This window comes from Phalaenopsis equestris, unplaced genomic scaffold (assembly GCF_001263595.1).
Source record: "Phalaenopsis equestris unplaced genomic scaffold, ASM126359v1 Scaffold000224, whole genome shotgun sequence".
Lineage (NCBI taxonomy): Eukaryota > Viridiplantae > Streptophyta > Magnoliopsida > Asparagales > Orchidaceae > Phalaenopsis > Phalaenopsis equestris.
This window is the reverse complement of record NW_018164666.1, coordinates 5,375,553-5,401,473: the sequence shown is the minus strand read 5'-3', so window position 1 is coordinate 5,401,473 and position 25,921 is coordinate 5,375,553. Positions and strand designations below refer to the sequence as shown.

Here is a 25,921-nt window from a genome sequence, read left to right as displayed (position 1 = left end):
CAAAATACTCTTATATTTCGACAACTGTAGTTTCTTCGTCCTGTCTTTTAACAGTAATTTAAGTTCGGCTTTTCATATCTCCTAAATGATGAAAGAATGAATCTAAGGTTTTTAACAGATTATCATCTATTTAAATGATAAAATATTTAAATTGACACTAATTTTCACTTATTTTGTTGAGTAGAAATTGATTTAAAAAAAAAAAATCTTTTAATGTTCAAATAATATTTGATCAATATTTGAACATAATTTGTACATGGACCTGAAACCTTATTACTATATGATTCAAATTTTGTTCTATTCTTAAACAAATATTGATCATGATTGACTGTTTAAAAATATTGTTAATGAGAAAAAATTACATGTGGTGGACCGCACGATCCTTTCATCTATTCGCCCGTTCAGACCGTCGTCCGAATTTGCTGTCACCACACGTAATATTCGCATTTGATTAAAACACAATTATTTCAATCATTAATAGACTTAGATTATATTTTCTGCAGCCATATCTTCGGATATGTTCCTCCAATTTACGACGGTCAAATCTCTCTTCTTTTAATCACAATTTTAATTTTAAATAAATTTGGAACGAAATAGGGCAAGAGGGAACAAAAGTAAGAACATATAGTCCAAAACCGAATAAAAGTAAAGGTAAATAACAAGAGAAAGCCTCTTTGTTTCAATTAAAACATGAAAACAGTAATATACTTTCATACAATGAGAGCAGCAAAAACAAAATAAGCGAAGTGAACCAACCTAACCGCTAACAATATTTATTTATAATGATAAAACAGCAAGGAACTACATAACAAGTCGTTTTCTCCCCCAACTTCATTACCATCCTTCTAATTAAATGCGCCAAAACCCAGCAATTTTCTATATTTCTTCACCATCCCTCTGACATTTCTCCTCCTAGTGCTTGTTTCCCCTTTCTCCTAATTCTGCTCAGAAATCATTGCCTTCAGTTCAGTCGATCGTCATCGGCTGAGTCATGCAACATCTGAAACGTGCACGGCGAACAGAAGTGGCCAATTCAGCTTGAACATTTTCGAGCAATTTTACAATGTCTGCAAAGGGAGGACGAACATCGGGGTTCGCATTCCAGCAACGGGTCATGATCTCGCCAAGCGCTGGGGGGCACTCGCTTGGTATGATCGGACGAGCTCCCCTGTTGACGACGGCAAAAGCAGCCTGCACAGCTGTCATGTTCTGGAATGGGAGCATTCCTGTTATGAGCTCCCACAGCACAATACCAAAACTATAGACATCAACCTTCTGCGTGTAAGGTCTGTGCTGTATCATCTCTCTGTTTATTTGATTCAAATTTTCAATTAAATTTGAAAAAATACGGAAGCAGAACAGAAGTGCTGATTGAAGTAATAGTCACAGAATTCAAATGATTCAATGAAACAGGATTGCAGGAATAGTGCGAAAAATTCAGATTTCTACTGAAAATTTAACAAACGAATCAAACCTGTGGGGTAGAGAAATAAAATACAACAAATACGCAGACACAATTACACAAATATTTTACGAGCTTCTTATCAGCAAGAAATACTTTCTCATAATTGAAAATAAAGTAATTTATCATACTTTTTTGTCTGACAAAAAAAATGAAAAAATACACCTGAGTCAAATATTTATGATGTCATTGAAATATCAGCACTGAGGATCAATGGAGCCCGAATGACTTCTTTAATCATCACAAATTCTTCTTTCTAAATTTTTTATTGTTCATATTTGTTCTGGAAATATTTCATCATGTCTTGACTTTTCATAATGGTAGTACACCAAAAAATGATCTTAAAATTTGTTTCTATTGTGATAATAAATCTATTGGCTCCTGTTTCGTGATTTCGATCCACCTATTCCTTGACAATTGCTTCCATTTTAAGGCCTGCTCTACCAACATTCAATCAGAATGGCGTCTCTGATGTCATTTAATATCAATTTATTTGAATAATAAGAAGTACAAGAGAGTGTTACTACACCGTTCCAACTTTCAAGTAGTGATCAAAGAAGAAATGAGACATGAGTTTCATCATCAAATGATGTCTATAAAGCTTAATTCACTTCTGATTGAGATAAACTCATTCACGGGCTCAATAAAAATGTTTTCCTCCTAACATCCTAAGATTAAAAGATGATGCATATAACGATGCATATTATTGACAAAATAGTGCTTTTTGGACATGATAATGGCCGTATCACCCAAGTTATGATATTTATTAAGAACATCGAAACTGCCGCTCATAGTTAAAGACCGACCGATAACTCTAGCACTTGTTCGTCCCTCAACTCCCATTATTTTTTATCAATAACTAAAGGTTGATCGCTTGAAGGTTATAATCTGTTATTTGCATATTCTAATCGACAAAATTTTACATATCAAATTTGTCAGTTTTAATGTTTCTATCTTCATCGCTCAAAGTTTCGTGTAGCTTAATGAAAATTCTAATACTAAATGTTCGTTTAATAATAGCAAGTAAAATACACAAAGAAGAGAAATTAAATACAACAAATACACAAAAATAAGAACACGGTTTTCATGCAATTAGTTGGGATTCACCTCTCTCTATGCCACACAGAGAAATCAAATAATCCACTGAATCTCAAAAAGGTGTATGAAGAAATTATATATCATAAATAGTTTTAAAGTGCATTCATCTATTTCAAATACGAGAGATGGACATGGAGAATGTGCATCACTATGGACATTACTCTCTCTCTATTTCTCAAACTAACACCACCTTCAAGGAGTAAAAAACATCCCTTTTACAAAAATTAAAAAACTAATTCTTTTGTTCCTCTTTCTATTTGCTTGCGAATGTGGGATGCAAATCCTTCCTTTCAATGCTATATTTATAGTGTAATAAAAGAATGAGTTTGGAGATGAAATTTATTATAAAAATCCATAAGATATTATTGTCACTCAAAGTCAATTAAAGATGTTTTAAATTCACTTAAAGTCAATAAATAATCACTTTAAGAACACCAAAATATACTCATAGTCACAAAAGTAGATTAGTCCAAATGCAATGTACAATTAAAATGCACTAGTTCATAGTCAATATATTTTGAATTCGTAAGATTTGGGTGAATTCCAATGCATTGATGTGCAAACTTGGTGCCCGAGGCTCACCTTCATCGATAATTGTTGCCACCATCGACAATTGTCGGCCGTCGCCACCACCATTAGCTGCAGGCTTGTTATTGACAACCGCCACCCATTCCACTCTCAATAGCCCACCAACAACCTCCGGCCACCCATTGAGCTCAGGCCACCTCCACCACCGACACCCGCCATTGCTGCCAGCCACAACTTAGCCATCATGCGTAGCTTGATATTGCTATCCGCTATTGACTGCCGCCACATACTTTATATGATTTTGTTTTCTTCAAACCAAAAAAGAAAATATAAAATTCTATATTTAATTTACACTGAACCAAAAATTTCAAAATATTTTAAATATAATACATTAGTTTTACAGAACATTCCTTTTTCAACAAACCAAACAACGCCTCGGTTATATATATAACTCGCTCTTATTAGTTGATAAATTTTTGAGAAATTCAAGATTCTCAATCTTAATCTAATGAAAATATTAGCACCATAATGGATAGATATTTAAAAATTTTACATGCAACCACCTCTTTTTATAAGCATTGAAGGGTCTATTGATGATAAGAATTGATTAATGCATATTGAAAAGATGATTCATGACATGCTCTGCCTGAAGAGGAAGATAACACTTGTTACATTTGTATTAGGAAATGAGGAGAGAAAATAGCGAGCATTGTGTGTGGAGCCTGATGGGGCTAGAAGTGTCCTATAGCAAAACAACATCCAAGGGTGGAAGTATGGTGTCAGAAATGGAAGCAGAAGTCTAGTGTCAACAGTGGATGTCAAGTGCCATACTTGGACCCCTAGCTCCAGGAGGGACACCAAGGCACCGACGATCAGAACGCCTAAAAACCTGACGCCTAGGCTCCTAGAACCTTCAATTGGTACCCGAGAGATTGGAATTCTAGTGCCAGGGAGTGGAGTAGCTGTGCGGTGGTATTTTTGTTTCTAATTTCGAAACAAAGACACCGGAAACTCGGCGCTCGGGACGGACAATCCAGCACCCAGAAGATGACTCCAAACAAAAATGCGAAAAGGCAACGCTCGAGAGCGGTGCTCCAACGCCAATCAAAGTTTCTCTTCCGACCAGGATTTAAGTCATTGACTTCTAGACAACGAAGATATATATTGATAGCACATGTAAAATAAGTGGAATTGAACAAGCGGTGCAGTAAGTTCTGTGTTGGAATTTTGCGGTTTACACTTGTGCAATCAAGAGAGGAGCGTTCATGAGTTCCAGGATGGTAGAGATGAACTTTGAGTGTGGTGTAATGTGTATGTTCTCCTCATTTTATAATGGAATTTTTGGTGTAGTGTGGCTACGTATTTTTTCCTCATTATAGGATTTTTACACGTTAAATCTTGTGCACTTTTCTAAATTGTCTGCGTTGTGTGCTTTTGTTCAATTCTTATTGTGGATATCTCAAATTAGTGTGTTTTTTTTGTAGTGTGATTTGATTATGAATTGACCGGTTTCTCCATCCCAACAAGTGGTATTAGAGCATAATTTTTTTTGAAGATCTTTGATTTGAGAGGGAGCAATAACCGACCAAGTAAGGTATAAAATGGAGAAGTTCAACTGTGCTAACTTTGCATTTTGGAAAATCCAAGCTAAAGATTGTCTGTATCAAAAGTAATTGTATCTACCACTAGAAGAAAACACAAAAAAAACATCAATATGACTCTGGAAGAATGAGAAGCGCTATATCAAATAATATTAGTTTTGATCTGTCCATCAATTTCCTCGTATGTCGCTTTCACAACTTTTCATGAGAAAATTACAATGGATCTCATGACGGCAATGACAAGGATGTATGAGAAGTCTTTCAACTTCAAATAAGATTTTTATGATGAAGAGATTATTCAACATAAAAATGGTGGAAGGGAGTTTGGTGTTTGAACATTTGAATAATTTTAATAACGTGACAAATTAGTCGGGTTCTGTGGGCATCAAGTTCGATGACAAGATCAAAACAATGTTAATTCGATCTCCATTGTCAGACAGTTAGGATGAACTAGTTACGACAGTAACTTTTCAAGTAATACAAAGTTAAATTTTGATTATATCAAGGGGTTTCGTAAAAAAACGAACAGTGAAACTTCAAATTCTCCGTTGAAGAGGAAGAAATCTGGATAGCAAAATAGACAGACAGATTCAAGTACAAGAGAGAAAAGTTCAGATCAATAAGAAAAAATGACGAAGGGTGACTGATAGAATTGCGGGAAAAAATATCATTTCAAGAACTATGAAGCTCCGAAGAAGGATGATGGTGGAGGCCAAGAAAGACATCTCTCTAAAAATGTCTTCACAAGTCAAATCCAAGGTGACTCCTTAATTTTATCCCTAGATAATATTAAAACTTGGATAGTAGATTCAAGTATCCCTTTTCATGCTTGCCCCAACAAAAAGATGTTTAAAAACTACACACAAAGTGATCTAGAGAACTTGTATTTAAGAGATAACAAAACCTACAGTATTGTTGCAAATCATGATGTTCATATTAGATTGTCAAATGAAATAATCAAGAAGTTTAGCGAAGGTAGTTATGTTTTAAATTTGAAGATAAATTTAATCTCAGTGAGTCAGCTTGAACGACCAGGGTATGTGACTACTTTCACATTTGATTCACAAAAGGTTACTAGGGTAATGGTGATAGCTTAGGGTAACATTGAAAGCACTCTTTATCAAACCAATGAGAGAAAAATCCATTCATGTAGTTAGAATAAAAGTTGATGCAAGCTTTTGACATAGCAGACTTGGCCATATGAGCGAGAAATGTATGCAATCCATACTTTCTAAAAATAAGCTTCAGGGTTTAACATCTATAAATCTATATTTTTTATGAAGGTTGTGTATATGTCAAGCAAAAAAAAAACTTTTTTCTCCAAAAGTAGGTCAATGGTGAAGTTCAAGAAACTGGAGTTAGTGTATAATGATGTATGAGGTCTTACTCTAGTTCAGTTTATTAATATTCCCACCATTTTGTCAATTTTATACCTAATCACATTACAAATGTATGAGTTTACTTTTAAACACACAAATCTGATTTATTTGGGGTGTTTAAGAAGTGGAAGGTAATGTTTGAAAATGAGACAATTTCGGGATTGAAGTGTCTCAGATCAGATAATGGTGACGAGTATCGTGATCAGAGATATTCATAAGTTATTGTGCTTCATAAGAGATCAAGCATGAGTTCACTGTTCCAATGACATCACAATAGAATTGTGTGGTTGAGCACATGAATAAAACTATCACATAGTGTATCCGAAGTATGGGTTGCATGCAGGTTGGCCAAAGCAATTTTGAGCAGCAATAATGAATATTGCAAATTATCTGATAAATCGTGCCCCGTCAATACGTTTGAATGAAGAATTACCTGTAGAAACCTGAAGGGACAAGGAGGTAGATCTATCTCACATAAATATATTTTTTGTTTAACATATGTTCATATTGATGCATGATACAAAAATAAACTTGACTCAAAATCTATAAAGTGCAATTTCATTGGACATGACTTACATGAATTTGAGCACAAATTCTGGGACTATCAAAATCAAAAGTCCATAAAAAATAGGGATGTGATTAAATGAAATAGAGATGTACAAGAACATTAACAGAACTCAAGATTGTCTGCTTCTAATAAGTCATGCAAATATGTTGAGATAGAAGCAATGATGATCAGGAAGATGGAGAAAGGAGATGTGCTCAATCTGATGAAGCACATGAAACTCCTCAGACACCTAATACTAAAGTTAGAAGGTCCGGCAGAGTGACACAACCGATACAAAGATATTCTCCTTCATTATATTATCTTTTGCTAATTGAAAGTGGTGAACTAGAGTGCTATGAAAAGATCACTCAAGTTGATGATTTGAAGGAGAGAGTTTGCCATGGATGACAAGATACAGTCATTATGGTCAAATCGAACTTGAAATTTGGCATAATTATCAAATGGCGAAAGAACGCCGCACAAGTGGATCTACAAGGTGAAAAAAGAGTTAAATAGTAGCAGACACTAAAGCAAGGCTTGTAAAGGAGTTTCGGTAAAAGGAATAAGTGAACAATGTAATTTTTTTCTCCTATAGTGAAGATAAGTGTCAGAGTTGTGTTGAGCTTTGTAGCAGAGAAAGATCTATACTTAAAGCAGATGAATGTCAAGGTGGTCTTCTTACATGGTGATCTGGAAGAGGAACTATATATGATACAACATGATTATGAGATTTCAGGGAAAGAAGATATGATCTGCAGGATGAAAATTAGTCTTTATGATTTGAAGCAGACCCCGAGACAATGTTACATGAGGTTTGACAGATTAATGTTAGATATTAGGTACATGAAGTGTCAGGCAGACCACTGTTGCTTCATAAAAAATTTTCATAATTATTATATCTTGCTTCCTTTTTATGGTGATGACATGCTAATTGCTAGAACGGATATGGAGAAAATCAGTGACTTAAAGAAGCAACTATCAAGAAAATTTGAGATGCAGGATTTCAGTTCAACAAAAAAGATTCATGGGATGAGACCAACAAAGACATGATTGCAGATACAATGAAGTTGTCCCACATAGAGTATGTTAAGAAGGTCCTACATATGTTCAACATGAGTGAGACAAAACAAGTGTGCACCCTCTTAGGTAGTCACTTCAAGTTATCTAAAGAACTATAACCTACGGCTAAAGCAGAGGAAGCAAAGATAGAAAGAACCCCCTATGCTTTAGCTATTAGAAGTTTGATGTATGTGATGATATGTACAAAACAGATATTGCGCATGCAGTAAAAGTAGTCAGCAAGTACATGAGTGATCCAGACAAACATCATTGGGAGACTGAAGTGAATTCTCAGATATTTGAGGGAACAATCAATCAAACACTTTGTTTTGGAAGTGTAGGGATTGATCTAAAAGAATATTTAGATTTAGATCTAACAGTAGATGTAGATGATAAAGAAAAGTATCACAGGAGATATATTCACTTTGGGGAACACATCAATGAGTTGGGCTTCCAGGCTGCAGAGGATTGTTACACTTTCAACTGCATAAGTCAAATACATTGTTATCAATGAGGCTACCAAAAAGATGATTTGATTGCAAAGCTTAATGGTAGATTTGGAATGAGTAAAGAATTGTAAAATTTTATAGTGACGGTATGAGCATTATTCATCTGGCTAAAAATGTTATTTTTATGTCAGCACAAAACATATTCACTAAGGTATAACTTTATTTATTTTATTCTAAAAGACGAGCAATTATTCTTGGTGAAGATAAAAACAGCTCAGAATCTTACAGATATGTTGACTCAGGTGGTGCTGTCGAGAAACTGAAGCTATGTTTGACTTCAATGGGAGTTCGAAAAGGTTGAGATCGAAGTTGAGTCACACTGTAGGACTATGAAGATGGTAAAGATATGATGGTGCAGATTTGGAGGACAAGAATCGGTCGCAATTAGTTTCCAAGTGAAAAATTATTGTATGTGGAGCCTGATTGAGTTAGAAGTGCTTTGTAGTGGAACACAACATGTAGGGGCGCCCGAGATTAGAAAGCCCAAAAACTTGGTGCCTGGAGTGGCGCCTAAGTGCTCGGGACCCTCATCTAAAACTCAAAAAAATGGAATTTCAGCGCTAAGGAGAGGTGCAACTGAGTCACAGTATATTCGCTTCTAGGTTCGAACACAATGACATTGGAAACCCGTGCTCAGGACAAGCGATCTAGCACCCATAAAAATGACTCCAAATTGAACGTGTGGAAAGACGATGCCCGGGAGCAGCGCTCTAGTGCCATGAATAGTTTCTCTTACAATCGATATTTAAGTTCTTGAATTCTACATGAGGAAGTTATCTCTCGGCAGTGCGTCTAACAAGAGTAGGACAGAGCAAGCGATGCAAGAGTTCTATGTTGAACTTATGCAGTTTGCTCTTGTCTAATCAAGAGAGGAGCGTTTGTGAGTTCCAGTCTTGTAGAGAAGAAATCTAAGTGTGATGTAATCTATATAATTCTCCTGATTTCATGGTGGAACTTTTTCTAAGTGCAGCTCCATGATTTTTCATTGCTCTCGGTTTTTTCTACATTAAAACTTGTGTGCTTTTCTGAATTTCTTATGTTGAGTGCTTCTGTTCAATTTTTGTTCCGGATCGCTCGAATCGGTGTATTTTTCCGTAGTCTGATTTAGTTGTGAGTCAATCGAATCTAATTTCTCCATCACAATAAGTGGGGTATCAAAGTAGGATTTTTTGAAGATCTTTGATTCGAGTAAGAGTAATGGCTGGCGAAGAGGGGTACAAGGTGGAGAAGTTTAACAGTTCGAACTTTGCGTTCTAGCAAATGAAAGTTGAAGATTTGTCATGTCAAAAGAAATTGTATCTGCTACTGGAAGAAATCCCCAAAAAGTTTGAATCTATGACTAGAAGAATGAGAAGCATTTGATCGAACAACATTAGGTTTGATTCATCTTTCACTTTTCTCATTTGTTGCTTTCAACATTGTTGATGAGAAAATTACGGTGGATCTCCTGCGACACTGACAAGGATGTATGAGAAGCCTTCAGGTTCAAATAAGATTTTTCTCATAAAAAGATTATTCAACATGAAGAAGATGAAAATAAGTTCGATGGCTTAACATTTGAATAACTTCAACACTGCGACAAATCAATTGTGTTCTGTGAGTATCAAGTTTGATAGCAAGGTGAGAGCACTGTTAATTATATCTTCATTGTTAGACGATTGGGATGGACTCGTTACAGTGACAACTATTCAAGTAATATAAAGTTAAACTTAGATGGCATTATATGGTTAGTGCTAAATGAAGAAGTTCATAAGAAAGCAAGCGGTAAAATTTAAAAATGTGCGTTGAATGTTGAATACAAAGAAATGAATCAAGATAGGAATACAGACAGAAACAGATTCAAATCTAAGAGAAAAAAGTCTAAGTAATAAAGCGAAAAATGACAAAGGCGAATGCTAGAACTACAATAAGAAAGATTATTTAAAAAAGAACTGTAAAACTTCAAAGAAGACTAATGTTAGAAGTCAAGATCAAAATCTTTCTATAAATGTCTACACAGGTAAAATCCAAGATGACTCCCTAACTTTATCCCAAGACAGTACTAAATATTGGATAGTATATTCACGTGTCTCCTTTCATGCTTGTCCCACTAAAGAGGTTTAAAAACTACACTCAAAGTGGGCTAAGGAAGGTAAATTTGAGAGATAACAAGGGTTGTAGTATTGTAGGAAAGAGCGATATCAGGTTGTCAAATGAAATAATCTAAAAGCTTGGTGAGATTAGGCATGTTCTAAGTTTGAAGAGAAATTTGATCTTGGTAAGACATCTTGTAAGGACAGAATACATGGCTACTTTCACAGGTTATTTGTGAAAGGTGACCAGGCGTCAATGATGATGGCTCGGGTTAACATTGAATACACTCTTTACCTGATCAATGAGATGACAAAATCCATTGATGTGACTGGAACAAAGATTAATGCAAGTTTTTTGGCACAGCATGCTTGACAATATAAGCGAGGAAGACATAAAATCTAATTTTTAAAAACAAACTTCAAGTTTTAAAATCTATAAATTCAGATTTTCGTGAAGATTGTGTATACATCAAGCAAAAGAAAGTTTCTTTCTCCAAAAGTCAACAGTGAAGTCCAAGAAATTGGAGTTAATGCATACTAACGTATAAGGTCGTACTCTAATTTAATCTATTGGAGATTCTCACTATTTTGTTACTTTATAAATGATCACAAAAAAACTATAAGTTTACTTCTTAAAGCATAAATCTGATGTATTTGGGGTGTTCAAGAATGAAAGGTCATCATAGAAAATGAGACAGATTTGAGGTTAAAGTATCTAGTATCAAATAATGATAGCGAGTATTGTGATCAAGGGTTCATGAGTTACTGTGTTTCAGAAGGAATCAGACATGAGTTCATTATTCCAAAAACACCACAACAGAATGATGTGGTTGAGAGCATGAATCGAACAATCACAGAGCGTGTCAGGGGTATGCGGTTGCATGCAGCTTTTCCAAAACAATTTTGGGTAGAAGGAATGAAAACAATAGTTTACTTGATAAATTGTGATCTGTCGGTAACATTGAATGAAGACTTACCTGAGAAGCCTAGAGTGATAAGAAAATAAATCTTTCACGTAATAGTATTTGATTGTTCAACATATGTTCATATTGCCGTAGGATACAAAAGTAAATTTGATTCAAAATATATCTAGTGAATTTTCATTAGATATGATTAAGATGAATTTGGGTGCAAATTATGGGATTATCAAAATCATAAGTTCATCAATAGCAGGGATGTGATATTCAATGAAATAAAGATGTATAAGGACATGAACAAAATTTATGATTGTTTGCCAGCTACTTTTGAAGAATAATCCAAATATGTTAAGATGGAAAACAACGGTGATCAAAAAGATGGAGAAAGAAGATGCGCTCAATCTGATGAAGAACAGAAAGTTCCTCAGACACATGCTATTAAAGTTAGAAGGTCCAACAGAATGACACGACCGATATAGATGTATGTTCCTTTATTATACAATCTTTTGTTAATCAATAGTGGTGAATCAAAGTGCTATGAAGAGGTCACTCAAGTTGAGGATTCAAAATAATAAGAGTTTGATATGGATGATGAGATGCAATCATTGAAGTCAAATCGAACTTGGAATTTGGCAGAAGAGTATTGCACAACAAATGGGTCTAAAGATTGAAAGAAGAGTGAGATGATAGCAAACGCTACAAGGTAAGACTTATTGAAAAGGGTTCAGTAGAACGGAGTGGAGAATAATGAGATTTTTTTTCTCATGTAGTGAAGATGAAAACTATCAGAGTTATGCTCTGATTTTTTTCTCATGTAGTGGCTGCTCCCATGATCCGAACGCCTAAAAACTTGGCACTCGGAGTGGCCACAACCTTCATCTGGAGCTCGAGCATTTAGAATTCCAGCGCCCAGGAGGGGCACAACTGCGTTGTGGTATGTTTGTTTCCAGGTCCAGAAATAGAGACACCAGAAACCTGATGCTCGGAATCCAGCGCCTAGAAAAATGGCACCAGATAGAGTGCGTGGAAAGGCAACCGGGAGTGACGTTCCAACATCATGAACGGTTTATCTTTCTATTGGAATTTAAGTCCTCGATTTCTATACGAGGACGGTATCTCTCAAAAATGCGTGTAACAAGAGCGAGACAGATGAGTGGCGCAGTGAGTTCTGTGATGGATTTCTACGGTTTGCTCTTGTGCGATCGAGAGAGGAGAAATGTTAATGAGTTCTGAGTTTGTAGAAAGAAAATATGAGTGCAGTGTAATATGTAGATTTCTCCTTATTTCATAGTGAAATTTTTGGTGTTGTGTGGTTCCATGGTTTTCGTCCGTTCGCAGATTTGTTCACGTTAAATATTGTGTTTTTCTAAATTTCTTGTGTTGTGTGCTTTTGTTCAATTTTTGTTCCAGAATTCTTCAATTGATTGTTTTTCCACAGGGTTATTTGGTTGTGAGTCGATTGAATCTGATTTCTTTGTCCCAACAGCAAGGTCAGTAATGATATAACTATAAAAGTTAACATAGCTTTGTTTTCAAAGTGAGATGATTTGTAAAGCTTTTCAAGTGTGGTTAGTTCCTCTTGTTGCTAAATGCATAATAAATTTAAAAGATTAATGCAAGGAAATCATCAGTAATGCAATATAAGGCATAATTTAAAATGCTTTCAAAATATTTACCTCAAATAATTCTTACTGCTGAGAGAAATGTCACTGGTTTTTATATAAACTGAGAAACATGATTAGGCAACTCCTAGTTCTCTTAGGTTTCAATGACTATTCTACACTTGGGAGAAGAAAATCTTAAGCCCACTTTTCAATAATTTGAATGTCTCAGGTTTTTACTGTTAATGATACCCATTAAGCACCATAACATATGAAATCTTATTCAGTGTAAAAGTTATTTATTTTTATTTTTACAGAAATGTAGAAGTGAAATGGCTAGAGCTAATCCAAATCTAAGATCACACTGAACTCAGATAAGTACAACAAAACAAAGTTCGCCTAAATTCTTATTACTTTATTACTTTGGTGAGCATATAAAAGTAATAGAGATGCATTAGGCATAAACACAGAATGTAGAATGCACGTATCAAGTAATTAGATTCAACAGTTTAACCAAATCCTCAAAAATAAAATAAGCTAATGCTCTATTATCAAATGAAACTCTTAACCTATTTATCTTGAATAAAAGCTGTACATGTGACATTAGGGGATTCAATTGCCCCTTATTGTGACAACGCATAAACTTAAGGCTGGACGTTCCATCATGTTCAATTTTGACTTGGAGCTAATATAGTTGACTCGATCTCGTTATCAACCTATCAAAATTCCTCTAAGAGAGTACTTCACTCACTTTCATTTCTAATTGTATTCTCTGACCATGTGTAGAATAATAAACTTTCATGTGCCTGGGTTGATGACATCAAAAGCAATTATTTGAGGCAGACAAGTACTCACTCTTGTGAGGTATTCCATATGTATGTATATATATATATCTATATATATTATTATATTTTTTTCCTAGAGTAGCTTCCACAGCTTTTGGATTTTGACTTCTTTCAATTGGAGCACTCTATCTTGTAATTTCCATATTTTTCATTTTTTTTCTAGAGTAGCTTCCACTACCATTAGATTTTGACTTCTTTCAGCTGGAACTCTCGAACTGTGTAACCTATGGATTTAATATTTTTGCTCTTTTGAAAATCTCTATGCAATTGATTTGCCTGAAGGTCCATCCCTACCCACTTAGTTCTTCGACCAAAACATAATAATCACAGTGAACAAAGGGTTATGTAATCATGTAGCTTAATTCATATAAAAATCAATAATAGTTTACTTAATATTAGAAAATTATTGATGACATGCCTTGAAAGTATTGTAAATTATGCCTCGCGTCGCATTACCAAACAGTCACCTGGCACAAATCTTATAAATTTATCTTGCATTTATTTGTTCGCAGAAAAAATAAATAAATAAATAAATTCAAACCACTCCCAAAATGTCTTTACAAATCCTACATGTTTAAGAAGTTAGGTGACGCAAAGCATCAATTACGTGATGTGGAACCCCGCATTTCCGCAGGACTGCAGGGAACCACGGTCGAGCAGAGGGAAAAGCACGATTTTCACATTTTTTTTCATTAACTTCCTTGCTTCCCTTTTCCGAGTTATTTCCTTATTTCTAATTAAAGTCTCTTCCTAGCATAGACTATTTATATCTTGTATTTTTCTTGTTTCTTTCAGCCTTTGATTTGGTTTGTATGTTTTATAGATTGTATTTCGGATTTCTACCAAAATAGAGTGGTGTATCATTTTTTCCTTTTCCAAGTGGTGTTTGTAGCTTGTGCAAGAATAGGTGGTGAGACTCCTCGACATCCGTACCTCATCGTTTGGGCACTATCTTTGTTGTTTTCAGCCAAGAAAATCGCCGGAAAATATTTATCCCCGTCCAAATGCCGTTGAACTCGCATATTATCACATCACTCCCTTACCATTCTACAACCAACTCTCCGCAACATCCGCCTCCCAAACACCTTCTAGAAGCCATAGAATGGTATCATCTAGTATTAGGGCTAGCAAACCCTAGAGTTTTTAGGGTTTTGTCTTGTTTTGTCCCAATCTTAATTTCTAAAAAGAAATTCTCACTATACTCAAATCATTCATACCATAATTCTTAACCTCAATCCTAAATTTTCAAAAACCGACTTCCGTGCCTCTACCAAAAATTCATTCTAAACACCTATCACCAAAGCCTAACCCCCCAACAAACATTTGATTTACAATCCAAAATCTGCTGAAAGCCTGATCTTGAGAAAAGAAGACAGTGCTGCCTAGGAGAAATACAAATAGAAGATGTCCATGAGCTTACTATGGAGGATATGTAGCGAGAAATCCTCCAACTGTAACAAAGGCTTATCACATTCAAGAGGAGACAATCCAATGAGCTCACCCATAGCCACAATAACGACTCATCAGATCGAGAGGAGGAAATAAATCCTTTCCACGAGGTAGTTTTCAGTAACAAAGAACCAATACCCCGGTGATTTAGCAAGAAATATTAGAAGAGAAGTAAGGTTCTTAGAGTAGAAGTGAATTTATCGAATTTGACGGTCGCATGGATCAGGATGAATTCATTTGGTAACTCCAGGAAGTTAAACAAGTGTTTGAATATAAGGATATCCCATCAAACAGAAATGTAAAGTTGACAGACATAAAACTCAGGAAGAACACTTCCTTGTCGTAGGGAAATTTGAAGCGTCTACACTAGCATGGGATAAAAAGTAAAATCATGACCTTGTTAAAGATGAAACTGAAAATATAATGCAAATACCTTCCCTCACATTATCGACAGGATATGTTCTTAAGATTTCATCACTTACAACAGCAAGTTCTCTTAATAGAAGAGTACACAGTTGATTTTGAGCAGCTTTTGTTGAAATGTGAACTAGAGGAGCCCGAGTAGAGCATTAAAGCTCGATATTTGGGAAAATATAGATTGTTTATTAACAACGTCGTACAATTGCAGACCTTACAGGATGTCTAGTATTTAGCCCGGAAGATGGAGAGACAACACCATAGTATTAGGTTAACACCACCTTCCAAATTGAATTCAACCACAGAATTAGGATTTGGAAGTGTTGTTGGACTCCACATTTTCTCTCCTAGTGGAGCATCCAAGACAACCATGTCTGAGGTAAAATAAGTCTAGAGTGAAAAAAATTTGAGCTCACCAACACTCCCAAATCAGTCCTAGTCAGAAAATGCTTCAAGTGGCATATTGAAGCAGATTGCTCAAATAGGAGATGATATCTTTCACTGAGCAGGGTGCAGTAGAGGAGGCAAGGGCAGGGGGTGAAGACCCCAAAAAGGAGAATAAAGAGGAGTACCGGCTACCCACAAATGATGAAGAGATGCTAGTAATCTGATGACTCCTCCAGACAGCCCATGAGAGGCAACAATGGCTCCGCCACAATATTTTTCATATCTACTGTACCGTGCAGGGGAAAGTGAAACCTCATTATAGAAGAATGTAGTTGGGAAAATATGACGTTTGCACAGTGTATAAAATGAGTCCCACTACTCAAAGTCATTCTCAGCCATATTAGCTAGTCTGGTGAAAGAAGTGGAGTAAGACAGTGTTGATAGGAGGTGCATCGTGGAGTTTCTATGGGAGACAAGCTGTAGAATCAGATTTGGTGTGATGTTCTACCTATGTATGTGTGTCATATTCTTTTATGCCAATCGTGATAATATGACAGGGATACACTTCATACGGCTGTAAAAACACATACTCACTTATCAAGGATGAGAAAGAAGTGTATTATACTTATATCATTGAAGGAGCTAGTCATGACGGGTACTCTGACAAAGGCAGAAACTTTAGTGGCCCACACCACCTTTTTATAGATTATAAGAGAAAAACCGACGAAATTGACCTTGATGATGCTAAAAGACAGTACCATGGAAGAGACTATCCAAGACGGTTCGACCCTTACTAGAGGAGTTATAGGATTCTCTACCTTTCAGTTTACCCCCTAGGTTGCCACCATTAAGAGCGATCCAGTGGAAGGTCATATGTAGCAAGCTGGGCACTAAATTTCACTTCAGTTCATTAGCATACTCATAAACAGATGGCCAGATAGGAGTGATGAACTGCAACTTTGAAATTCCTCTTAGGTGTTTTGAGAGAAAGAACAATTGATAGTGAGATCCAAGTTCTTCCATGGAAGAAGAAGAAGCTTCTCCTAGTCAAGGAGAATAATGCGAAGCGTCAATCATGCGATGTGGAACTCAATGTTTCCGTGGGATTGTAGGGAACCTCGATTGAGTAAAGAGACAAGCATGATTTTCACGTTTTTTTTCCCTTTCTATTTCTTGCTTTTCTTTTCTGAGTTATTTCATATTTCCATATCTAATTAGGGTCTCTTCCTAGCATGGATTATTTATATCGTATTTTTTGTTTCTTTCAGACTTTTAAATTGTTGTGTATTTGAGATGCAGGAATAGGTGATGAGCCCCCTCAACATCCGTACCTCGCCGTTTCGACGCTGTCTTCATTGTTTCAGCTGGGAAAGCGTGATATTTATCCCTATCCAAACGCCATCAAACTCGCATATTATCCTTCCCTTATCATTCCACAATCACCTCCCTACAAAACTATCTTCCTAAACACCTTTTAGGAGCCCTAGAACGATATAATGGGATTGACATGCAAATTTGTCTTTTTGTTGAACATAACATCATCTATCAACTTCGGCTTCCAATGTCAAATGTGTCAAGATATTTGCTTCTAAGGGTAAAATATGCCATCAATTATCTTTTCAACAAGCTAGATAGGTCCTTCAAACTTTATAAAAAGAGGTGATCTTATGAGTTGGAATAAGTTGTCTATCCATTATAGTGTTATTACCTATACTGGACTGAGAGTGAAATTCTTGAATTAATTGAGTAACAGCTACCATCATTTAAATAAATATAGCAATAATAATATTAGTTCCACTAGATTATAAGCCAACATTTGCTTTTGCATTATCAACGCTTGTGATCCATTTATCTTAACTTCAATTGATTATTATAAGAAAATTTGTTGAAGATTTCTCTCAAATTGTGATTCTCCGTCCAAGCCGACTTAAAAAACAGTGAAGTTTGAATAAATAATTGATGTAAAGAATTTTTTCAAAATAAAAAAAAAAGTCTAATGAATAATGTAGTATTGACTTTTTCTTCTGGTTCTGGAGAGTTTTACATCTTCAATCGCTGAAAGATATAGGCGGTGTTTTGATGCGACATGCAAGTAACAGTCAATGCAACTTGACAGTTTAATAATAATCAAAACAACAATCATACTCACGACCTGAAGTTGTTTGTTGATCTCTTTGTACAAAAGATATTATGTATATGGATTTCACTGTAAAGTTTTACTAATCATTTTATTCTAAATATATATCTTCACACAAAAAGGATTTAAACTTGATGCAAATACAATGCTTAAAGGTAATTTAGAATGTGATAGAACTAAGGTTATTGATAAAATTCGCACTCATTAGTTGATAAATATTCCTTTTTTTCTTTTTTTTTTCTTGTTTTTTTGTTTTTTTTAAAGATCTCCCATACAATAGATAGGATGAGCATATATAAATACTTTCAACACTTCTTTAGCACTTCATGAACAGTTCGTAGGGACCTCTTAACACATCACAAACACACATTGGGCAAAATATCTTTGATTACGCTCTTTTAGAATTTATAAACTTAATAAGTTCAGAAGTTTGATCAGAAGACAACTTGAATTATGAAGAAAGTATTTTTGCTAGGCTTGAATTATGATGGAAGCGCTCTTGCACTTCTAATAATAAAAACTGTATATTTACTTAAATGTTTTGTCAAATTAGTGTTCGTATTGTACATTTGTCAGGAATATTTTTGCCCTATGTCTATATCGTATTTTGACAATTTCTATGCATCATAGCTCAACATTAAATAAGTAAAAAAAAAATATTTCTACAATAAGCATGAAATTCAGTATAATCTCATGCACAATAAGAGGCAAATGCAGTGAGCATGAGTATTTTTCATATGATTATTACGTTAAAAAGGGGAAGGTAACATAAATACTGCAATTGAATCATAGCTTATCAATACATTAAGCAATCAATTGACCCAAAAATCAAAACTTTGCACAAATATTGACATGCAACTATCAAATGTTGTTAGTAGATGCTGATAAATCAGTCCAAAGAAAGCATGAAGGCTGTACTTAATTCATCCAAAAGTATTCCCAAATTAAAATTAAAATACTTAATAAACGCAAGATTGTTACTAATAACAATTTTAATATTTTTCCCTGGATGAAACCAAATTCAACACTGCAAGAGAGGGCAACAATTCTACAAGATGATGCTATAATTAAAAATACAGAGCAAGATGATTTAAACAATTGATACTAAAATTTAAAAAAAAAAATTAAACAGTGTATGGCGACTTTGGCACAAAATTAAAAGAACCTATCAAACTATACATATAAAGAAATATATCAAGTATAATGTAGATGTTGTGAAATGGAGCGTGAAGTACCCAGGAGGACTTCAGCGCCTCCTTGCAGGAGCTCCTACGCCCATTATTGGCGTAGCCTCACCCGAAACAAGCATCGCTACGCCATGTGGCATAACTAAGCTGCAATGGGTAACACCACGCTGCAAGTTGGGTTGATTCATCCCAGCGCACAAAACAATTACATCATGTGATGCGTGACCAGGTTGACGGTTACCTCTTAGCGAATCGGTTCTTAACCCCTCTGTTCGAGTGACGAAGTGATGTTCTGATGTGCAATGTATTCTACAAGGCGGTGAAGTTCGAGAAGTGAATTTCAAAGCGAGGATTTCTTTTTTATGAGATTGAGAGGAATGTTTGGAGTAAAGTTTTGTAAGTTCTATTGATTGTAGAGTGAAGATCTGAGTAAGTATTTATGTATATTTCTGGTTCTTCATAGTGAAAATTTTTTGGTAGTGTGGTTCTGTGATTTTTTTCTTTTTATTAGATTTTTCCACGTGAAATTTTGGGTGTGCCTTTTTTTTAAAATTGTTTTGTTGTGCTTCTGTTCAAATTTTTGTTCCGAATTTCTCGAAAAAATGTGAGCCTATTTTGCGGTGTGATTTTGATTTCTAATATCAAGCTAAAAGTATTTTCAAATTTCCATCCAAACAATAGAGCACGTTGGGCTCCTCTACCTAACCAACTTTTTCTCAAGCAACCCGTCACGTTGGTCATATTTCTTTTGTTAAAGGAACACTTCTACTTATTTCTTGGGTTCTACTGATTTGAAGTAATCGAAGAATGGAAAAAAAGATAAATGGTAAAGGAATTGAATTGAAATTAAATTTCATCAATTTGTTTGGTTTAAGAGAAATTGAATGCTATATAACAATTTTTTTTGTTTTTTTCTTATTTGGTTGACTGAGGGGAATTGAGTTTTCGTTTCTTTTAAGTGAGAGGATTTAAGTCAGAACAATGCCTCTTATTTTCACTAGGATTGGGTAGAGAATGTTAAAATGCATTTGTTCTAATTTTCTAAATAAACTCAATTACCTAGAAAATGCATTAAAACCAAACACATATTATGAAATTGTGAAGTCCCTCCAATTCCTTCAAACCAAACATACCCTAACTGTCTCAAGGATGCATGACTGTTCTTTTCAGATCAGTCTATACTAGCATTTTCAGTATGGGAACTAATACGTTCAGATCTTTTAATTTGCATCTAGTATCATAGTTTTCTGTTTTAAGGTGGCCATATAGGCTTTCCTCAAAAAAACTAAAGAAATAAAATAATAAAATAAAGCATGGAGTATATGAGTACAATTGATCATCATTAGCAACTTCAGAAACCTGCGGATAACCAAAAAAACAAAATATTTTGTCTACTTACGGAGCCATCCACCGGTAGGTCCCAGTTTCTGGTGTCATTCCTTCTGTCTGCACTTCGATCCGTGCCACTCCAAAGTCAGCAATTTTAATAGACTTATCCCCAAAAATGAGAAGATTATCCGATTTCAAATCCCTATGAATGAAACCTAATCCATGAACATAAGCCATTCCCCTGGCAACATCCAGTGCCTGTCTAACCGCAATTTTCAGAGGCACCGATCGGTTTTGCCTCCTCGTCAGAAATTGTCGAACCGATCCACCTTTCGCATACTCTGTCACAATGCACCAAACCGTCTGCTTTCTGCAAGCCCCAATGAATCTAACCACATTGAGGTGCTTCAGTGTAGCAAGCATCATCACCTCCTGCGCAAATTGCTGCTCCATCAACTGAGCTCTTTCCGGGTCATTTTCCGGTTTCTCTAACAGCTTAATTGCCACATCTTCCCCGTTGTAAGATCCCCTGTAAAGCTTCCCAAATGCCCCTTGCGCAAAGGGCTCTCCCAAGTTCAGCTGCCTCAGATCAAGCGTCCACTCATCGTAGTTGTCCAGGCCTTGCGTGGGGAAACCCTGGTCCATCAGAACTTGAGCTAGGGCATCACTGCTTAGAGCATGACTGACACGACCAGGGCGGAAAACGCTATGCCCAACCGAGCTTCCTCCTGCAGTGGGAACCTGGCGGAGAGCGTTATGATGGAGAATACCTGTTCGTGAGTCGCTCGACCCAACGCTGCTGTTCTCCGTCGACATCGCCACCGACCCGCCGCCGGTGCTCGACTGGATGCTGTCCACCGACATGTTCGTCTCCTCGCCGAGCTTCCGATAATACGCCATATCATAGAAGCTCACCCCACCAGCTCCGCCGCCTCCGGCGATAATTCCAGCGAATTTAGTCGACTCCATCATCTACTTAACTATTCGAAGCAGATAGATCCCTCTCTACTTTTCCACAAACGGCTTCGGAGATGCCAACATCGGACTACTAAGAAGAATCAAAAAATAAAGTAGCGAAATCAACACCAGCAGAAAATTGCTTCGATCTGCGAGCAGACACCACCGTTTTCCACCGGACAACCGAAATATCTTCCTCCGGCGAGCTTACAGAGGAAAGCAAGATCAGAGCAGAGAGGTACGAATGAGAAGTCCTCTTCTCCTCCTCTTTCTCTCCGTGCTGCAAATGGGAGAAGACCAAATGAGAATGAGAACAGCAAGTCTTCGTTTTCTTCGTTGTTTGGTCTCCTGAGCAGCGGATCACCACGTGGCCTGTGCACCTGTTTCGTCTTACGCTGCATTTTATCGTGCGTTTTTAAATGCTTGACGATTAGCGAGGGCGGTTATGTCGAGTTGAATCCGCTTAAGCACGAGAAAAATACGCAGCGGTTAGCGAGTTATTTCTATGTTATACAATTTGTAATTTTTGTACAGCACTTTTATTTTCATATATTTGTAGGTTATCGAGAGGTTATAGGGGTATAATGCGGATATAACCTCCAATACCTTCACTGTAACCTACGTGACGTACCCAATTTTTTCTTCATAAGCACCCGTTCAAATTTTATTGGAATAATTACATACACATCACAAGAAATTTGGTATTTACATATTTCTCATTCGCTTTCATCCATTTTATCAAATTCACAATAATTTGATCTTAGACGCATGTAAATATATCAGCTCGATAATTGAAAAAAAATCAATTTCATAAATATTAATATTTCAGATAGTAAGTATGTAATTATCCCAATTTTAATTTTATTTGAAAAGGAGAACAAAAATAATATTTATTATGAGAAAATATTACATGCGGAGTTCGGACGTTAAAATATTGCTTACGGACAAAGACACGATGCACCCGAATCTTTTTTCTCCTTCTGATGTATTGTCTCTGTTGTCCGGACTCCTGACGTAATATGTACACTCTTGAGTACATTTCAAATATAATCTAAGAAAATTCTATTCATACAAACATTTGAATTATCACTATTTTAAATTTTAAATATGAAATAAGTTCTTTCATGCATAAATAAAGTGCCATATAAATATATGTAAGAAATTAATTCTTTGATGTCATAAGAATTGAGTGGTACTTATGTAAATATTTTTTTTATAAATATATACTATCAATTATATATGTGCTATTTATGCATCGAACCTAAATTTGACTAAAATGATTAAAGAAATGAGCATAGAATTTGAGCACCAAACTTTCTGCTGCTAAATGGAGGCCGATAAACAACGTGTATTGCTGCTGGGATCTTGGCGGTGGATCAGACAGGTAGAAGTCCAACGGTCAAAATAAATATTTGAATTATTTTTATTTGAGGAAACTTTGCGTCATCTTATAAGCATAAAATTAAAATATATAAATACACTCTCTCTCCCTTCATTTTCATGGACTAAACATCAATTTATTTTTAAAAGTGGGTCTGTTCGAGACAATTATAGTTGTGCTGAAAAATAAACTCATGTTCAAAAAGAAAGTTGTCACAGCTCCTAGTGAGGACCGGTGGAAAAATACAGATTACAGTTACATCTTTTTAAAAAAATAGTCAAAAATATAGTTTACTCAAACAAATAAAACTGATGTGCGGTGTCAACGCCACCTCAAACGGGAAAAAAATATTACATCCGGACTCCGCATGCAGAGCTGCTTGCAGAGTCCAATCTCGAGCATCACGTGGAAGGTCGGGGTCCACCTACATAAGAAATGAAAAAGAGAACGAAAATAAATAACCCGGTCAGACCGATGCGTTATAGGAATATTCTATCGTATATGAATATTCTCTTGCGTTATTCTGAATATTTTTCGCATTATTCATGTGTTATTGGTGTGTTATTGAGGTGATTCAACCAAATGACAAGATAAAAACTTCTACTGATGTGATATTAATGTGTTATGGACGTGATTTTGAGTTTGTATTGTTATTTAAAGAACAATAACATCTCAAATTCTCTACAGTCACTGTTTTTAATATGTTATTGGTGTGTTATTCATGTGGGTGATACAATACAATAACGAGATGAAAATTTCCACAGATGTGATATTCATGTCTTATGAAGGTAAGTTTGAGTTGATATTGTTGTTTAGGTGAGCCCCGACCTTCCACGTGTCTGCTTAAGATTGAATTCTGCTCTGCATGCGGAGTCCGGATGTAATATTTTTTTCCTCAAACGAACCCTGTGTTTCCACTTCTTCTGAGGCACGGTCACATTTTTAATAATTAATATGATAATTGTCATTAAAAGCATTATTACTCATCTTTCGAGATTTCTTTTTTTTTTTTTTGGTCAGGATTGATATTATGAAAATTCTTGATCTTAATTTCAATAAATATTCTATACATTGGGACATAATTAGGGATATCTTTATAAATAAATAATTATTATTAAACCATAAAATTTTGTATATGACATATTAGAACCTTAACATGGGGCGTCCATCCGTTGATGAGTCAGATGAACTAAATAATATTTAGATACAAGCATTGCACCAGCCTTAAGGGCACCTTTTATGTATGTGTATTATACGGTATAATATTGGGTGTATATATGTAGCTATGGAGAGTATCTTCTCTGTTACTAGTAGGGCTGTAAATGAGCTCAAGACTTCTTCAAAATTAATTTTGTTTGAAATTGGCTCGCATTTGAAATTGTCTCTGAATAGCATGTTAGTGTTCGGCTCGATTTATATGATGGTGTTTGGCTTATGTTCGGTTGGTTAAATTAATTAGAGAAATAGATGTAGGGTGTTAGATAAGAATATGCATCATTCCTAAATAATAAAAGAAAAAGAACAACATGATTACGCAAACTAAAGTGATTCAAACAGAGCTATAATATATATAATATATGATTACATAAATAATATATATATATATATATATATATAATTTCTTTATTTTGAGCTAAAATGAGCAGAACTCAATCTAACAAATGGTTATTCATGTTTGGCTCGTTTATAATTTGAGCTTAAAAATTTTATTCTTTTTTGACTTATTTAACGAATGATTCAAAAGCGAGCTACTTAACAAGCCAAATACGAGTTGTTCGCGAACAAAGAGCTTTTTTTACAACGCTAGTTATAGGGGGTATCTGGTAATTATATTGGAGTGGCTGAGACAAGACACCAGTGACCAAAATGTGGATGGTTGGAGATGCTCTAATAGATTGTTTAATCTATGTCGATGATGTTTTGATTTTTTATAAGACGAATATTGCTTATGATAATTATTTGTTTTCTATTCTTGATATCCTTGGTAGAGCCTCTAATTTGCGTGTTAACATGAACAATTACCTATATGTTTCTCTAAATCTATTGACATTTCTACTCAGTATGTTTTATGTCATAATATTGGGTTTGCATTTAAAGCTTTGCCTTGGGATTGTTTGGGTTAATACTAAACTTATTGTTATGGACTGTAATAAACTTTTAAGTAATCTAGATTTTTGGTTAGCAGGTTGGGAACAAAGGTTGCTCTTGTTGGATGGTAGGCTTAGACTTATCAAATATGCAGTTTGGAGCTATCTATACTCTTGGTTTCATTTTTCTAGCTTTTGAAAAGGTTTTAGAAGAAAAATCAATCTCTTAGTAACTATTTAAACAATAATGATGTTAGGAGGTTGAATACTATTTCATGGAATATAGTTAACATGTCTTTGCATAATGTTGGAATTGGTCTTCATTCTTTAGATAATATTATTTTCAAGTATTAAAAAAAATATATTTGAAGAATTTTCAATGCATATTTTTTTATTAATAATTTGTTGATTGATCATTATGGACCTATTTGGTCAAATACTCGTACTAATTCATCTTTTTTTTTTGGAAAGATTTATATAATGTGGCTTCCAAGAATAGAATGTGCTTGATTTTTAATGTCACTACCCGTTTTCACTTTCTTTTTACTATGAACCTTGATTTTATGGAGATTCTCTTTACGAAAGATTTGAGAAATTTGAGAATGTTAATTTTAATTAGTTTAATTACCTTTTACATAATAAGATTTTTGAAATTATTATTATTAATTTTTGGGTTATTAATGTCAATGTCATTGCTCCTTATTGTATTAATATCATTCTTAATATTCCTATTATTGACGATTATTCGAGCTTTTGAAGTGATTCTAACAATTATTCTCATAAACATTTCTACTTTTTTTATGAGTTTTGTCCTGAACAGAATTGGTTAAATTTGGTTTATTTTAAGGGTTATGCTATTAAGTTTGTTTATCATATGTGGAAAATCTTGCATAAAGGCCTCAAATTTTGTGATGTTCTTCATGACAAAGGGATTCTTGTTTACCTTAACTGTATGCTCTGTTCTGATTATAG

The 25,921-nt window shown here is 35.0% G+C and overlaps 1 protein-coding gene across 1 annotated transcript; it reads right to left on the bottom strand.

Annotated features, from left to right (window-relative positions):
• Positions 1-640: 640 nt before the first annotated feature.
• On the bottom strand, positions 641-21,867 carry LOC110023348 (serine/threonine-protein kinase HT1-like). The gene is made up of 2 exons (XM_020722715.1): positions 20,595-21,867; positions 641-1,306 (listed from the first exon to the last, which is right to left on the bottom strand). The coding sequence occupies exons 1-2, from the start codon at positions 21,494-21,496 to the stop codon at positions 967-969; spliced, it is 1,242 nt and encodes a 413-aa protein (XP_020578374.1). The 5' UTR covers positions 21,497-21,867; the 3' UTR covers positions 641-966.
• Between the last annotated feature and the right edge of the window lie 4,054 nt (positions 21,868-25,921).